Below are 18,971 nucleotides of genomic sequence, written 5' to 3'. Positions count from 1 at the left end.
ATCCTGCTGGAAGTAGCCATCAGAGGATGGGTACATGGTGGCCATAAAGGGATGGACATGGTCAGAAACAATGCTCAGGTAGGCCGTGGCATTTAAACGATGCCCAATTGGCACTAAGGGGCCTAAAGTGTGCCAAGAAAACATCCCCCACACCATTACACCACCACCACCAGACTGCACAGTGGTAACAAGGCATGATGGATCCATTTTCTCATTCTGTTTACGCCAAATTCTGACTCTACCATCTGAATGTCTCAACAGAAATCGAGACTCATCAGACCAGGCAACATTTTTCCAGTCTTCAACTGTCCAATTTTGGTGAGCTCTTGCAAATTGTAGCCTCTTTTTCCTATTTGTAGTGGAGATGAGTGGTACCCGGTGGGGTCTTCTGCTGTTGTAGCCCATCCGCCTCAAGGTTGTGTGTATTGTGGCTTCACAAATGCTTTGCTGCATACCTCGGTTGTAACGAGTGGTTATTTCAGGCAAAGTTGCCCTTCTATCAGCTTGAATCAGTCGGCCCATTCTCCTCTGACCTCTAGCATCAACAAGGCATTTTCGCCCACAGGACTGCCGCATACTGGATGTTTTTCCCTTTTCACACCATTCTTTGTAAACCCTAGAAATGGTTGTGCGTGAAAATCCCAGTAACTGAGCAGATTGTGAAATACTCAGACCGGCCCTACTGGCACCAACAACCATGCCATGCTCAAAATTGCTTAAATCACCTTTCTTTCCCATTCTGACATTCAGTTTGGAGTTCAGGAGATTGTCTTGACCAGGACCACACCCCTAAATGCATTGAAGCAACTGCCATGTGATTGGTTGATTAGATAATTGCATTAATGAGAAATTGAACAGGTGTTCCTAATAATCCTTTAGGTGAGTGTATATGACTTTCTTTCATTTGCTGAACACAAACAAATATTTTTTGTAAAATATTTCAGTTCTGTAGGTCCATGAAATGCAAGTACAATACAACAAACCAAAATGTAACACATTTTTCAGTGTATATCTTGACAGCAGTCTAATTGGAGATCATGATTTCAAGCTTGAGTCCACTTCCTACAGCACCATCTAGTTCTTTTGTATGCGACAAGTACTAGGAAGTGTAATCGAGCTTGAAATCCCGATTGTGTCTAGAGACTGCAATGGCAAGATGTCCAGTGAAAAATTTGTTATATTTTGGTATGTTCTAACCCAAAACCAACTGGATCGCTTTAGAAGACATGGATTTAACCACTGGAGTCATATGGATTACTTTTATGCTGACTTTACATGCTTTTTGGAGCTTCAAAGATTTGGCCACCATTCACTTACATTGTATGGACCTACAGAGCTGAGATATTCTTCCAAAAATCTTTGTTTGTGTTCTGCAGAAGAAAGTCTGTGATGTCATAAGGGTGTCAATGATGAGAGAATTTTCATTTTTGGGTGAACTAACCCTTTAACAGGTTTTCCATTATTATTATTATAATCTGTCAGAAAATAATAAACACACTAGTTGTCATGACAATATCAGAATTATATTTTATGTTGCATTCAATTTTAATTAAAACATTTACTTTAGCCTGACATCTGCTTATCAAACTAGTTTAAAAAATGCTCCTCTGTCTTTTTATATCTGCTCATTCAATAGCAACTAATGTGAGCAATCTGAATTGAACAAAAGCAGCACTGGCCCGACTGGGCAAGAATGAACTCTCTCACTCTCTGGGCAAGCCCAGTTCATCGGGACACTATAGAGCGCAACAGTCTGGTTTCAGAAATAAAATTCCCTTTTTTTTTTTCCACATGAGAATATAAATATATCTATAATTTCGAATGAATGTTTTAACTATAACTGTAAACCGTTAAAGACAGACTCATCATGAGCTCCGAGGTTGCTAACCGAGTGGATACGCTTCTTTTGAAGTCATCAGTCAGTGTTATTTCAACTTCAGCTGGACTATTTCTATTTATTTGCATATAACATGCATTAGACAGCTGTCTTTAAACATTGTCATGCTTATCGCACAGCTTTTAAAAGATGCTGTGTCAAGGTACAACTTGGAAGAGAAGACTCATTCAGCTGCTCTGCCTCTTGCTGTTATTTCACCCATCTGCACAATTTTTTATCGTTGGTATAAATCATTGGGAGAAGTTGCTCTTGCCGGACGTTTTGATACCATTCTTTAGTCATGGCAGTGTTTTTGGGCAGAATTGTGAGAGAGCCCACTCCCTTGGATGAAAAGCAACCCCACACATGGAGGGTCTCAGGATACTTCACTGTTGGCACGACACAGGACTCATGGTAGCATTAACCTTTTCTTCTCCAGACTATCGATTTTCCAGATGTCCCAAACAGTCGGAAGGGGGCTTCATCAGAGAACATAACTTTGCACCAGTCTTCTGCTGTCCAATCCTTGTACTTCTTACTTCCTTGTCTGTCCTTGATGTTTTTCTTGGAGAGAAGTGTCTTCTTTGCTTCCCTTTCTTGACACCAGGCCATTGTCCAAAAGTCTTTGCCTCTGTGTGCGTGCAGTTGCACTCAGACCATCCTGCTGCCAATATTGAGCAATCTCTGCACTGGTGGTGACACAATTCCATAGCTGACTCCTTAGGAGCAGACAGTCCTGGCACTTGCTGGACACTCTGGGACGTCCTGAAGCCTTCTTCACTGCAGTTGAACCTCTCTCATTGAAGTTCTTGATGATCCGGTAAATGGTTCTTTCAGGTGCAATATTCTTAGCAGTAATTTCCTTGCATGTGAGGCCATTTTGATGCAAAGCGATGATGGCTGCACGCCTTTCTTTTGAGGTAAGCTAACAAGAACACAATGATTGGAAGCACTTCTTCCCTCCTTTTATAGCAATCAGTCTGGTCTTATAATCCAATCAGAATGATAGAGTGATTTCACTTGACAAGTACTCCTTCACACTTTCCCAGTTGGTCCTCATGTGATTAGTGAAATTATGTTAGCTGGTCATTTTGTGCCAGGGCCAAAAAACTGTGAAATTTGGCTTTTTGTGATAAAGTTAATTTTTTTGGCCAATGAAGCTTTTTGTAATTATCTAAAATGCATCTGATCACTCTGCAAAATAATCTAGAAACAATGTGATTCACCACCACAATAACTGAAGCAGAAAACTTTGTGAAACACAACATTTATATCACTGCCAATAATTTTGGCCACGGCTGTACAAAAGGTGAAACTTACAAAAGATTAACTAACATGTTCAGGGATTGCAATGCGTCAAATTCCCCAGCCTATCATAGCCTCCCTTCTCTAATTAAAACTAATTAAAACCGGCAGCCATATCACCCTGCAGCTCTTGCCTGGTTGCCCACTAATGCTACGCAGGGTTGAGCCTGGCCAGTACCTGGATGGGAGACCCACTGGGGAAAACCAAAGTTGCTGCTGGAAGTGGTATTAGGGAGGCCAGCAGGGGGTACTCACCCTATAGTCTGTGTGGGTCCTAATGCCCCAGTATAGTGACAGGGACACTGTATTGTAAAAAGGCACTGTCCTTTGGATGAGATGTTAAACTGAGGTCCTGACTCTCTGTGGTCATTAAAAATCCCCAGACACTTTTCCTAAAGAGTAGGGGTGTAACCCTGGTGTCCTGGCCAAATTGGCCCTTATCTATCATGGCCTTGTATTAATCTCCATCCCTGAATTGGCTACATCACTCTACTCTCTCCTCCCCACCAATAGCTGGTGGGTGTTCTGGTGCACTATGGCTGCTGTTGCATCATCATCCTTATGTTATGTAATAGAGGTCGGCCGATTTTTTTACATAATCGGCATCGGCCAATATCCAAGTATATCAAGCCGATTATTAGGCAGGCACATCTGTGGGGCAGCCTAGTGTTGTTGTGGAACACGTGTTCGACGCACACTGCCCCTAGAGTCATTTTCCAGCAGAGTGAGCAGACCTCATCCAGTGCCTACAAGGAAGGAGCTAAATTCCTTGGAGAAAACAGTAAGGATTAAATTTGTGTAACTTCTTTATATTTAATAAAAAACTTTTGATATGTTACTGCCAACTTCAAGAAAAAACGTGGATTTGGATATTGATAGCGTAGTTGAAGTTGCATTATCACAGCAGAAGGGTTGCTATCATGTCACAATAAGTAAGCAAGAATTTTCCAATTACAGACAGTGAATCTGAGACTTTTATTTGTTCTGTTTGTGTGTCTTATATTTGAGAGGGTTGTCACTCAATGCAGATAAATAAGTAATAAAAAAGATACCAATGCACTATAGGCTAGTGAAGGACTGGCTTTGGTAAGCTCGGACGTTATAGGTTCTGCTGTCGGTACTGGAGAAATTAAGCAAATACATTCTTTATTGCTATAAAGAGAAAGTTATTTTATCTCGCCAGCCATTTCTATGTATAATAATAATATGAAACCATTTGTCTGTGATGCAATTTAGCTATTCGCAGTCAGAGAGAGAGAGAGATCTCGCTCACACGGTGCCACAGCGAGCACAACACAAGCCCAGCTTAATGAGTGACAGAACTAAACATTCAAACATAGCCTGGTTTAGATCTGTGATTATTAGTCTGATTTTATTTTAGATTTCGCCTTCCAAAGATTATAAAAGAATATTTATACATAAGCTGCATTCTGTCTTGCACAACTTCCTTCCCTTCACAGCGGTGCACTGACATTTCTCCCTAAAACTCAAACTTAACGTCCGAATCAGCACGATCGGTGATTGTTGTAAAATGCAGTCTAGCTACTGTTGCTAAACTAATGTGAGCAATTGCGGGACGCGCTTAATAATAAAAGAGCGCAAGAGATACCGTTCCAAAGGCGGCGCGCGCTCCGAAACAGACTGCAAAGAGACAAGCAAAGTATAGGCTACTTTGGGTTTCATGTGCACGTCTAAACGATCAAATATACACAAAAATGTCAAAACGACCGGCTTGGAGATTCACTTAAACACAGTTTATGTCTTAAATGGACATAGTTATGGAAATAGTTGGGAGAAAATCTGGCGCATCAGAAGCCTATTAGATCTGAACTCGGTCTTAAAGGGGAAGCTGTCTATTAAACATGTGACGATTGAGCCACTGCGAATCAAACAACAAACGGCAAAGAGAAAATCACTTACAGCTCTTGAATGAATAACTTCTGCATTAATGAGCATTAATCTATCTATGATAAACTATGCAGTGTTATTTTACAATTGATTACTTTATTAGATTTCTTTTTAGATCACACCTGAACAGTAATGTTAGTAGACCATCCTGAAATTAAATCACTGTGCCTATATAACGTTTATCTTTGTATTTTATATATATATATATATATAACAAAAAGAACCGTTAAGAATACCGTTAAAGTACCAGATCGATAAGCAGTATCGGTAAGATAGTAATACCATTAAAACCTTAATGATACCATCCCTAGTTATGCCTGTGCTTCTCTTGGATGCTCTGAATATTGGATTACATGTCTGGATTGCCCCTTAATTAAAGCTGCATTTGGATCTCAACCTTCGTGTCTCGGAGCAGTTCGTAACACCTGCTTTGTTTATTTAATATATTTGTTATACATTATTTATACAATATGTTTTTACATTATACATTTTTAATTTAAGTGTACAAGTGCAGATTGGTCAAGTGTTCAATAAATGTATTTGTTGAGAAATTTTGTCTATCTTAAGTAATTATTTGTGTTACATTTTATCTTTCAAATAAAAGGTTCAAATAAGAGGTTAAAAACAAGCACATATCGGCCAAAATAAATTGGCAGCATTAATCGGCCATCGACCAACCCGGATTTCAAAAGATCGGCATCGGCCTGAAAAAAAAAAAAACAATATCGGTCGACCTCTACTATGTAAAGCGCTTTGAGTGCCTAGAAAAGCGCTATATAAATGTAAGGAATTATCATTATTATTAAAACTGTTTCAGAGCTAAAAGTAAGCTGCAGCATATGTGGACACAAGCTTGACTTGACATCATTTTTAGCTCAACTCATATCCGTTTCACAACTAGAAAAGCCCACATACAGCAGGTATAATCACACTTCACTCTTTATCTAGATATTACCACTATTGTATACGCATCACAACAGTTTCCTGGTGAAATTAAAACTAGAGGCGGTACAACAAGGACTTTTTTTCCCTTTCACACAAATCTGGAGTAAAACAGCAGATTATCAGTTCATAAAGACTTACTTTTCACTCTGTTCCTCACACAATGTTATCTTATGACATTAAAACACTTTTGCTATAGCACGTCTAATGTTTGCATTCCATAACCAGCTACATTTACAAGCTTACCTGAGCACAGTCAAATTGCGCAGTCGCTGAACTGAATGTTGCACTCGCAATATAAAGCGGTACGAGTCCGGAAGACAATGCGAGTCGATACATGAGCACAAAATGACGAGGTTGTTTAGCAATTGTGTTTTAATGCCACATTTTATGACACTCTCGGTTAGGTTTAGGTTTAAGGATTAAGCTAGGAAGGTCGGTTTTGTTGATATAAAACTTGATCATTATGTTAAAAAGCTCATCTGTTTGGGAGTAAATTCAACTCGCTTTTAGCGTCACACAGTGGACATTTCACCTGTAAAGAAATGATGAACCACGGAAGTTTTTTTTTCTCAGGCTGAATAATGTCTTTATAGATATTCTCAAAATTAGCAAGCCTTGTAAAGAGTCAATTAAACAAAATATTGGAATATATTTTTTGGTTGTTTTGTGTGTAAATTAAGTAACCTCATAATACTTACAATGCGTGCACATTTCCAAGGGATAACTTGCTTCATTTCCCTACAAAAGGAGAAAACAAGAGCAACACTAAATATTCAGAATTCATAAACTGTTAATGAACACATTAAATATGCCTCTCTTAAACAGACATTAGATTGGGGTATTAAAGAAGTTTATTTAAGTGATTTGTAACACTCAACATCAAACCGGTGCTGACATGAAAGTGATTGGAAAATCTTAAAGTAGCCTCGCATCTTTTACATCATCTTATGGATCTATCTGTGAACGGTCAAGTTAAAAGACCACTGATCAAGTTATAGGAAGTGATTATTGTCCAATTCCAATCAGCAGTTAATCAACTGGAGCATCCCTAATTGAAACTTAACCTGTTAAGCACTGATGAGTGGCCCAATATTCAGAGGATCCCAATGATGTGGATCCCAAATGGTGTTTCAGTCCAAAAAATAAACAAATTCAATAAAAAAAAGTCTGTACAAAATTAAAAGGCAACAGTGGACCTCCACAAGTACTAGGGTTGCAACGGGATTTTCACAGTACAATAACCGTGAAAAAAAAAATCACAAAATTTGCCCGATGTCTCATTGGAAATAGGTACATATCAAAATATCACTGTCCTGGTCACAAAAGCAAAGTTTTGGGGAATAATAGCCATTTTCTATTCTTTTGAGGCATTAGGAATTAGGAAATAACACTTACTACCCAGGAACAAATATTGTGTTACATAGTGTAATCGATCACAGATGATTCATTAACAGGCCTAAAACCTAGCTTTGCATTTGCACTGAAACACCCAATAATTTCCTTTAATTTTATATAAAGCAATTGCTGCTATGTTCTAGAACATGAAATATGAAATCGTTCAACCCACCGTCTACATCAGCTTTGATTTATAATTTATAACGCTCCATTGAGTTCAAGGGCTCAAAGGCCCATATTCACTGCGATACTGAATGCTATCTGTCATGGTAGTGAGGTCTGTCTGGTTCATTTTAAATCAAGTCTACATTAGGGTGACTTATCTTATATTCTCTGCAATATATTAATTTATGATTTAAAAACTCAAACTTCATATGGAGAAAAACAGTCTGCCACCAGGACGTTTTCCTTTGTGTTTTGGCTTTTCAGGTCTGGATTCTCTATAACTATATTTTGGTTTGGTGCTATGCAGTGTGATTCTGTTGCACGTATCATCTGATCTGCATTGAGAGGGGAACGTTCTGTTGGTTGCAGTGTATCCTGCCTGTTCTACAACGAGACAGCACATCTGCATGGAGGAACACTCACACAGTGTACTAAGTAATTGCGATGCAACAAGTAATTTGTGAGTCCACACTGAATTTAAAACTGCTGTGCCACAAAGCCAATCAGAACATTTCTGATGTTTAATGTACAGATATGAGGATGGGGACTTATGGGGAATAATGGGGTTTGTCGCTAGCCACTTGTTACGGCTGGTTAGGATAAAAACTCAGATTTGCATAGAGCAGATAGCTATTATTGCTTTCACTTTATCACAACATGCCTTGTTAGGACACAGTGTTAACCAGTTATAATGAATAGAGTTCATGTTGAGTACCTGAGTAAAATGCAACCAAAGGCGACAAAATTGCTCCAGATGTTTACAATGTTGAGGCATAAAACAATGACCCAATGTGCATTTTCTCAGATTTTTCAAAGACCCATGAAATCAGTATTGTGGGTTTTTTCCATGTGTGTTAGTTTTGACGCTATCTATATTGTAGTGTACTCCTCAATGAGACATGTTTCATGATGCAACGCAACTAAACGTGTTTGTCTGATGCATGCATACATTTGAAAAGCCCTTATAATAAATCCATCTTGGACATATTGTTGAGTTCAATTGCAAAATGGATTTCTGTGGTCTGTAGGCCAGTGATAGGCTTATGTTCAATAATATGGAACTAAATAATACATTTGCTCATGGGGGCAGCCATGTCAGCATCACATGACCATCTGAATACTACACGCTTAATCTCAGACCGGAAGTGCGTTGCATCAGCAACATGGGAGACCTGAGTTCGGATCCCGTGTTGATACCAGGAAGGAATCGTGCTTGTCACTTATTATGCAAATGGAATTTCTTCCTGGTAATTCTGAGGTTCCATTTTTCCCTCTAAGATAAAACTTTTTCTCCACTGACTATGGTACGGTTTATAAAACATGCATTCCTCTTCAATGTATTACTTAAAACGATTCACTTCACAACTCGTTTTTGTCACCCCTTTGTGAACATCACACCCAGAAAATGGAGCTCATACTTGCCCATATGCCCAAAGACACTTCCATATGCTCTCGAGTTTTCCAACACTTTTACCTTATAATGGACATCCAACAGGTGCGTTACTGGTCTGTTGCCATGCTTTAAAACAGAGAATGTTGTGAAAACAATCCGTGGAAAAGTTTACGACGTTAAATGCAATCAAGTTCTGCCGAGTAAAATCTGAATATTTACACACCTGTGGCCAAAAAATAGACATACGGCACTTTTTCACTGCACGTTACGGTTCGACTCACCTCAACTCTACTCTCTTTACTTTTCTGAGCTTGCATTTCCACTGCAGTTAGGTGCCATCTCAACGTGGGTGGGAGTATAGGCTGATCGTCATAGTTGCACTGCCTCTACTGTCGTGACATCATCTTAAACACGACACAAACTGACCAAAACTATTTAGCTACTAGCTCATTGTGCTGCATAAAACAGTTGTTGCACGGTGATTTTACACAAGTTTAATAGTTAAATTGGCCTGGCTGTTTTAGAAGCAAGCTTCCAGTAGCTGGTCAACTAAACAAAGTGAAGCTTTCAAGCAGAGTATAGAGTCAACGCAACAAAACATACCATCCTCCATCGTGGCAGTGTCCAGGGCACTCTCCCTCCCATTGCTCACCGGTATAAATAGCGTCCATTTGGTCAAACCACTTCCACTTTTCCTTGATGGTTCTGTAGACACTTTTAAATTTTTTTACCTTTTTCCTACACTGTTGGTAGGTCGGTGGTAGCCGTGTTCGGCCAACAGCTGAGACACTTCCTGAGAGACTTGATTCAGATCCTTGACTAATTCTCTTATTGCTTATAATATAAATATTGTGTTAACGTATGTCCTGTTTCGCTAATCACTAACAAGTGGACCGTCTGCACCTCGTTTATTGACCACAGCGTGGTTTTGCGCACAGTCATTTATTTTTTCACAATTCGAAAGTCGCTTGAACAAATGATACTGTTATCGCTGTTGCTAACTTTAAAACTAGCGGGTTGATGTCAAGTGTCGGAAAGCCAGTTACGTTGGTAGTGACGATTCTCCCTGACCAATCAGTGATCTGCAGGATTTTGACGTCACATTTAGTATTGGCTCGGCTCTCTTGGAACCTCCACCGAGGTGGTACTAAAAAAAGTATCAGGTAGTATCCACAGTGGAAAACCCCAAAAAACCGAGCAGAGTCGAGTTGTACCATGCTGTGGAAAAGCCCCAATAGTTTAGTTTCATAGCGCAAAATGTAGTCGCATTTGCGAGAGACTTACTTGCAATGGCTGTAGAGGGCTGTTCAGACTAAAAGGGAAGTGACATCACAAATGCGAATGGTGGTTTAAGATATCTATCTTACAAATAAAAAGCCGAAGTAACTGGTCTCACCATGTTTTCTGATTAAAAGACTTTTCCTAAACATTAATAATCCTCCTATGATCAATTGTATTGATTCAGCATTACACTTCATGATTTTGTCTTGAAATCATCTCAAACACATAAGCTCTAGTAGAAAGGCATCAGCAGAATCGGTTATTAACAAAATAACAAAAATAAACTTGAATTGGAGCAATGATAATTCCCATTTAGCCTACTAACCAGTTCATGAGAGGAAATGATGCCTTGCGGTTCAAATAAGAGAAAAGAAAGTAGGCAATAAATACAGTTTCAAACAAGTTCCTGAATTGGTAGTGGGCTACTCTGAAATGTAAATTAACTATTTAGTGGGCTGCACATTGTCTGGGAGAACTAAGAAGCAAACACTCAGCACAGCTCATAAATAATGCATTCACCATTCATACTCAGTTAGACAGTGCAAAACATGCATTGCAAAAAAATGGATGCTGAAAAAACACATAAAAACAATACACATTGAATCATCTTTACAAACAAGATGTAAATTTGCAAATGTGTCATAGCTGCATTGGTTATTATAATAACTGTTTTGGATGTCCATTTACTCAGGCACATTTATTTTTAATTAATAGGCCTGTGTGTGAACAATTAAATGCGCTTGGGATCCAAATCCAAGCATCGTCCTTGGACTAGAAGTTAAAGATTCGGACATGTAAACTAAGGTTAACAGTTGGCCCCTATGGGTCGCAATGTGATCAGATGCTTCATGTTTTAGCTGTTACTATACTGTGCATTTCAGCATGACTTAAATGCTGTATTGCCCAATTGGCTGGAATTGGCTTATTATTCAAACCTGCACAATCATAAATAATTTCCAATTTGTTCCCTGCAAATAATTGTATTGTTCAGCTAGAGCACAAAATACATTCTGTGTAGTACAGTGATAGCAGACCTTAGCTTGAGAGTAATGTTCATATGTGTTCAGAGAGGTTATTAGCCATATAAATACATATTTCTAATTCTTATTTCAGAAATCTCACCGATCATGTTGTCTTCTACCATTACTGCAAATATCTCATCAAATCCTACTTGATTATATACTGTACAGTGCCTTGCAAGGGTTTAAGCATTTCTCTCATTTTACCGAATTACAGCCTACATTAATTTTTGTACTGAGATACAGAATTATTTTTGCTTGAATCATTTCTCTGCAGTTACTGTGCTACTGGTTCTACTCTCTGTGAATTGGAAGCTACATCAAACCTTTCACTGACTCAAAATGGTCATGCTTTAAAAACATGCATAAACATCATGTTTGTTGTGAAATTTTAGTGGAACATAAAATTGATGTACAACACCTGTGGTTATTCTGTCGGGACACCTGTGTGAACTTGGGGGGAACTGACTTCATACAGCCTCTAAAAATCACCTTGACAGTTCTCAAAATTTGGTTTAAAACAAAACTGGTTCAGAAAAGTGAAGTTAATTCTGGGACAAGCTCTAGAGAATTTGTTTGTATAGATGCCATTTGTTTTAATTAAATTAATTCATTTTTAAATATACCACAAGTGCAAATACAAATTGCTCCAAATATATATGGTTCTTTCTTCAACTTCCAGGGGTTGCTGACTTCTAATTCCATTTTTTTTTATTAAAACTAACCCATTTCAATCTCTTTCTTTATGTTGTTTAAAGGTCTGATTAAAAAAAGTATTGGAAACATTTTACTTTTCAAATGCTTTATGTACAAGTTGTACTGTTTTAGCCTTCTCCCAGACCCATAGTTTCAATATTTGACAATGAAATAGAAATATATTTTTTTAAAATGTTATTCTAGGATAATATAAAGACTGAAATTAACAAACTTCTTAATATTTGTTGTTAAAATAATTTCTATCAATTACTTAAAAGTTACGACTGTCCCACAGTTAAATATAACTAGATTTTTATATAAATATTATTTTTATTTGGTGAAATTTTCATCCAAGCTGTACTTTTGCCAGATTACAGAAAAAGTTCATATTATTTAAATGCGTGCGTTTATGATACAATTAGCTATGAAATAAGCCTTGGCCAGGCAAAAGAGTCTGACATTTTATTTCAAAAATGTTTTGCAGAACGTTTCCCATCACCATCATTTCCATCACAGAATTCTTTACACAATACAGAATTTGAGATGTGCTGGAAATGACACTGTGCTGGCAATTTTCATTTTCGTGACACATGTACATCCACTGCTGGACATTATTAGTACACAACTTAAAAACTCTTTATTGTAAAAAATGGTTTAACAAGAAACACCCATGTGGCCCTTTGCATCAGTTTCAGATAGAAAGTGGCCCTCTTTGCACCTTAAGTTGATTTTGGCTCTAGTAAAACCAACCTATTCTCACTACATTTTTGCGAACTGCCTTTTACGTGCCGCATTCTATGTTTTGCTGCAGTTTCCTGGAGAATTGGACACTAGAGGCGCTACAACAATTTTGCGTTTTATTCACTTTCACACAAGTCACAACTACAACGGCCGATTATGACTTTATAATTGCTTATTTTTTGCACCATTACTCACAGACGAAGGATACTCACATATGATATCGAAACACTTTTACTACAACACATAATTTGAAAAACAATACATTTTAAAACTTGTATTACAGCTCACCTACATTTACACACTTATTCCAACGTGATTAGCTTGTGTGGTTGCTCACCTCATAGTGTTGCACTCTGGAATCAGAACTACGTGATTTGAGACCAGTCAAGCATTTAAGCGGACACATGAGACGACAGTGTCATAGAAGTGACTCTAGATGACTTGGTTGCTTCAGGTTAAGTGTAAGGATGTCAGTTTTTTTTTTAAACTCTCCATTTGATTTTAGATCACTTTGGTTAGGTTTGTTTTACAGTTTTAGATTAGGGAGGTAAGATTTAGTCATTAAAACCTCCATCTAACATTCATCTTAATAATTTGTTTACAACACCATTTCACTTGCTTTTGGCACCCCCCGCTGGACATTTTACTGGGAGACTGCAGCCAAATGTGTAATAAGGTACATAATATTGTTTTGCAAAAATGTTACCATGGTTAATGTTTATGAGACCGTGTTTAAAATACACATATCAGAAAAGACATATGTTAACACAATATTTATATTATAAGCAATAAGAGAATTAGTCAAGGGTCTGAATCATTTTGCAAGGCACTGACTATGCCGGTCTAGTCTTATGTAGTCAGACATTTGACTGTTTGCATAAAGTGTAGTCTACACTGTAGTCCACATCCATTATTCCATTAGTCAGCCAATCAAATAAGAGCTTGCCATATTAAGAAAGTTTTGTGTTTATTATGCATCAGAAGCCCTGTGAATGGACTGTGGATGTGGCCGTGCCATCTAAGGCCGAGACTAAAGTAGAACCACCTCAGTTTCATAAAGACTTACACTTCATTTGTTTTTCCAACAAACTCTACATTTAAAGGTTGCTGTATTCTGTTAATGGTCTGACCTCAAGTTGACAGTGTGGCAAGTTTAACATGACTTTTCTCTTGCTGTCTGCATACCTCCCTAGTGCTGCCAGTCTTTACAAAGTCAATTGCAGACTCTTCCAGAAACAGACACAGGCTTAGTGCACAGAACAGTTTTATTAAAATGCAGAAGCCCTAATTACCTGGATTGAAACCTGGTAGGATAGACCTAGTTTTTGTTCCAGTTAACTTCAATGTATCTACAATTATTTAGGCTAACCATAAAACGTGCTGTCCTGATATAAATATGCATGTCACATCTGTAATGATTTTTGTCCCTTTTTACATGTAATGAATAGGGCTGTCAATGTAATGGGCTAATTCAAGTCAATTAATTATATAAAAAAATAACATGTTAAAAAACATAATGCAATTAATCATGTCCCCGGAAAGTAATAAGGAATATTCCTACCATAGGAGCAATTCAAGTCTGAAGTTCCACCTGTTTTCTCTGGGGGGCAGTAAGCGAAACTCCAGCTGTTTAGGCAACGCACATCTTATACAGAGAACAAACCACACTTACTCACAGCAGACAGCACAAGATGAATCTTGTTCTTGAGTTTAAAATAGGGTTGCCACCCATCCCTTAAAACACAGGATTGTGTCGTATAATACGAAATTGAGATAAAATTATGCATCCTGTATCGAATCAATAAGGGGTGTAATTTGTCCCATATTAAAGCTGGTCAGATAGCGTCACTGTGAAATCGTTCCAGACAGCTACTTTAACATAGATAAAAGTTGAAAATTTTGCCTACGTTTGGTAAGGGACTGTCTGAAAAGTCCAAACATTGCGCTTGTTAAACTGTGGAGAGTGTGGTTAGGGACTGTCTATAATAAAACTCATATATTAAATCTCGGACTGATTGACTAATTAAATTGCAAAATGTATTGCTGTGGACTGTAGGCCATTGATTGGATTATGTTCAATAATATGGGAATAAACAATATATTGGATTCAAAAGCCAACTTTTGTATTGTCTTATCAATGCTTTACTCATCTGCCACTATAATGTCATGCATTTTAACTATCTGAATTATAATTTTTTATTTTATACAGAGCACGCTCTGTTAACCCTGTTCCTGACAACCATGTCACACATGTTTATCACATCTGTTTGCTGTTAGTCAACTATAGTTTGTCAGTAATCTTGCAGATTGAAAGGTAAACATCAGAGCATCTTTTCACAGCTCAGCAGACAACGGTGCAGTGGTGGATTGTGTTGGTTGAGTGTTGATTTCACACTACATTGTTTCCTATTTGATGAGCTTATAGCTAACCACGTAGCTACTTTCATACATTGTCAGCTGAGTGGAAGCTAATGTGTAAACATGTATTCACCAAACTGTTTTATTCAGGATTCGCAGTTTGGCACCCCCTTCAACTGAACAATTCCAGTCGTTGCATTTATAAAATGTAATATTTAAAAGTCTGGTTTTCCATCGTTGAAAGTTTCCCCTGAACATGTACAGCAGAATACGGTGTAACACCACTGCCGATGTTTATCTCTTGACTCGGCTGGTGTAAATGCCTCTTGTTTTACAACCTCACAATAATTGACTGGCAGTATTAAAATAGCCCGAATTTGACTGGCAGAGGCGTTTCCAGCATTGTAGGACATCAGGGGCTAAGCCCAGACAATTTTATTTTCACACTAGCAACCACTTTTCTGTAGTCCAAAGCTGGTGAGAGGGTATTCTTTGAGTTTTGCTCTTGCTGGGACTGTTTCTACAGTTCCTAAATCTTCCACTCTAGTATATCCTCGACTAACTCATCCTCTCTCCTCCCTGAATCATCTGTGATGCAAAAGAACAGATACAGCTTGTAACTTATTGCAAATCAGCTTCAAACAACTAATTCATCAAGTGCTACATATTTTAAATTGTAGACCAATACCATTGAAGAAAATGTATTGGGAAGAGCAGATCAGTGGGATTGCCCTAAGATCTATCATGATTCTTTCATTTTCATGTACATTACCATAAAGTCATCACAAAATAGTTATATTATAGTGAGTAAAGTGAGGTAAAAAAATATTGAATATAAATCATTTATATTTTTTTACATAAATAGTCAAAATGATGTATAAGATCCTAAGTTAAAGCAATACATGAATAACTTTAGTCTAAGTTAATTGACACACCATGGCATCGAACTGTATATAATTCTCATCATCTCTATGAGAATAATTCATCTGTCAAAATCCTTTCATTAGGATCATTGGGATAAACAATGTTTCACTTTTAACTTTCTCTAAAGTAAAGTGACTTATTAATTGTTACCAGTTTCCATGCCTGATTCTGGCACAGCTGCTGCTGCTGCTCCTCAGTCTGTAGCTCATCTTTGCTACACTCTACAAAACCATTTAATCAAATCAAAGTGTATATTTCCTACAAACTAATATCACAAAACAAGTCACACATACATTTTATGTTAATGCTTATTGGTTATCCTTAGCGAAAACAACACCTGATAAACAAGAAAAGTACACTCCGAACGAGACTCGAACCGCGGTCTCCGGTGTGAGAGGTGAATGCGCTAACAAGGAGGCTAGAGGCTACAACATGTAATGACAGTCGGTAGTGGACCTCTTGAGGTTTAGCCTACTGTGGGTGAAAGCCAGCTAGATGATGATCTTCAGACTTTAAGGACAAAACCAAATGTGAATTCTTACCCACTGACTTCTTTCGGAAAAATCCCCAAAGCCTCATTTGCTTCATTTTTGCTGTCTTTCCTGTTAACTTGTGTTAACTTGCCACTAAGTAACGTTAGTTGATGTCAACGACTGTGCAAGGTCCTCCCCTACCTGCTGCATATTCAACAGAGAGGAAGAAACGGAGTCGCCCATAGGCTACCAGCAGCAAAGGAACTTATTCTATAGGCTAGATTATGAATATGTCTATTTTTACAGGCTGTATGCAGTATGTGCAAAGCCAAAACACAATGAAATAAGGCAATTTATGATTTCGGGGATTTACATAGACTATTGTCCAGTTTCATATTTGTCAGTCAACTTTTCAAAATACATTCGGGGCTACACTCAAAACATTCGGGGCTGAAGCCCCGGCAAAATCGGCTGCCGCCGCCTCTGTTGACTGGTACTAAACAGTATTACTGATGTTTATTTAGCTGTTTATTTTATTTTTATTTATTCTTTATTTTAATGGTCAGCCACTGACTGATACTATACAGTACTGATGTTTTTAAGCTATTCATTATATTTTAATTATTCTGTTTTCTCAGTGTTCGTTTCTAGAATTAGTTGAAAATGTATAATAATAATGTAAAATATTCTTTGATAAAAATATTTAAGAAAGCAGCCTCCTGAGTACCTTTGCATAGTCATATCGGTGAACAATCCACATAGAAATGTTCTGTTTTCATTCCAGCTCAAAAAATAACTATATCGGCCACCATATCGTTAATGGTCTCAAAAATTCCATATTGGTCGTGCTCTAATACACACACATATACAGTATCTCACAAAAGTGAGTACACCCCTCACATTTTTGTAAATATTTGATTATATCTTTTCATGTGACAACACTGAAGAAATAACACTTTGCTACAATGTAAAGTAGTGCGTGTACAGCTTGTATAACAGGGTAAATTTGCTGTCCCCTCAAAATAACTCAACACAGCCATTAATGTCTAAACCGCTGGCAACAAAAGTGAGTACACCTCTAAGTGAAAATGTCTCACTCATTAGTGTTACAAGGTCTCAGGTGTGAATGGGGAGCAGGTGTGTTCAATTTGGTGTCATCGCTCTCACACTCCTTCATACTGGTCACTGGAAGTTCAACATGGCACCTCATGGCAAAGAACTCTCTGAGGATCTGAAAAAAAGAATTGTTGCTCTACATAAAGATGGCCTAGGCTATAAGAAGATTGCCAAGACTCTGACACTGAGCTGCAGCACGGTGGCCAAGACCATACAGCGTTTTAACAGGACAGGTTACACTCAGAACAGGCCTCGCCATGGTCGACCAAAGAAGTTCAGTGCACGAGCTCAGTGTCATAGCCAGAGGTTGTCTTTGGGAAATAGACATATGAGTGCTGCAGCATTGCTGCAGAGGTTGAAGGGGTGGGGGTCAGCCTGTCAGTGCTCAGACCATACGCCGCACACTGCATCAAATTGGTCTGCATGGCTGTCATCCCAGAAGGAAACCTCTTCTAAAGATAATGCACAACAAAGCACAAAAACAGTTTCCTGAAGACAAGCAGACTAAGGACATGGATTACTGGAACCATGTCCTGTGGTCTGATGAGACCAAGATAAACTTATTTGGTTCAGATGTGTCAAGCGTGTGTGGCGGAAACCAGGTGAGGAGTACAAAGACAAGTGTGTCTTGCCTACAGTAAAGCATGGTGGTCATGGTCTGGGGCTGCATGAGTGCTACACTGGGGAGCTACAGTTCATTGAGGGAACCATGAATGCCACCATGAACTGTGACATACTGAAGCAGAGCATGATCCCCTCCCTTCGGAGACTGGGCATCAGGGCAGTATTCCAGCATGATAACGACCCCAAACACACCTCCTAGATGACCACTGCCTTGCTAAAGAAGCTGAGGGTGAAGGTGATGGACTGGCCAAGCATGTCTACAGACCTAAACCCCATTGAGCATCTGTGGGGCATCCTCAAACGGAAGGTGGAGGAGCACAAGGTCTCTAACATCTACCAGCTCCGTGATGTCGTCATGGAGGAGTGGAAGAGGACTCCAGTGCCAACCTGTGAAGCTCTGGTGAACTCCATGCCCAAGAGGGTTAAAGCAGTGCTGGAAAATAATGGTGGCCACACAAAATATTGACACTTTGGGCCCAATTTGGACATTTTCACATAGGGGTGTACTCACTTTTGTTGCCAGAGGTTTAGACATTAATGGCTGTGTGTCAAGTTATTTTGAGGGGACAGCAAATTTACACTGTTATACAAGCTGTACACTCACTACGTTACATTGTAGCAAAGTGTCATTTCTTCAGTGTTGTAACATGAAAAGATACAATCAAATATTTACAAAAATGTGAGGGGTGTACTCACTTTTGTGAGATGTACATACATATATATATATAGAGAGAGAGAGAGAGAGAGAGAGA

At 38.4% G+C, this 18,971-nt stretch overlaps 1 protein-coding gene across 1 annotated transcript in view; it reads right to left on the bottom strand.

Moving 5' to 3' along the window:
• LOC127617459 (calcineurin subunit B type 1) overlaps nt 1-18,971 on the bottom strand; it is a 39,559-nt gene that overhangs the window by 18,046 nt on the left and 2,542 nt on the right. Inside the window, exon 2 of the mRNA XM_052089431.1 lies at nt 6,733-6,772. Within this exon, the coding sequence (XP_051945391.1) occupies nt 6,733-6,772 (40 nt within the window). The remainder of the gene's footprint in view (nt 1-6,732; nt 6,773-18,971) is intronic.

The sequence above is a fragment of the Xyrauchen texanus genome, chromosome 24 (genome assembly GCF_025860055.1).
Source record: "Xyrauchen texanus isolate HMW12.3.18 chromosome 24, RBS_HiC_50CHRs, whole genome shotgun sequence".
In the NCBI taxonomy this organism is placed as follows: domain Eukaryota; kingdom Metazoa; phylum Chordata; class Actinopteri; order Cypriniformes; family Catostomidae; genus Xyrauchen; species Xyrauchen texanus.
This window is presented reverse-complemented; position numbering and strand designations above follow the sequence as displayed.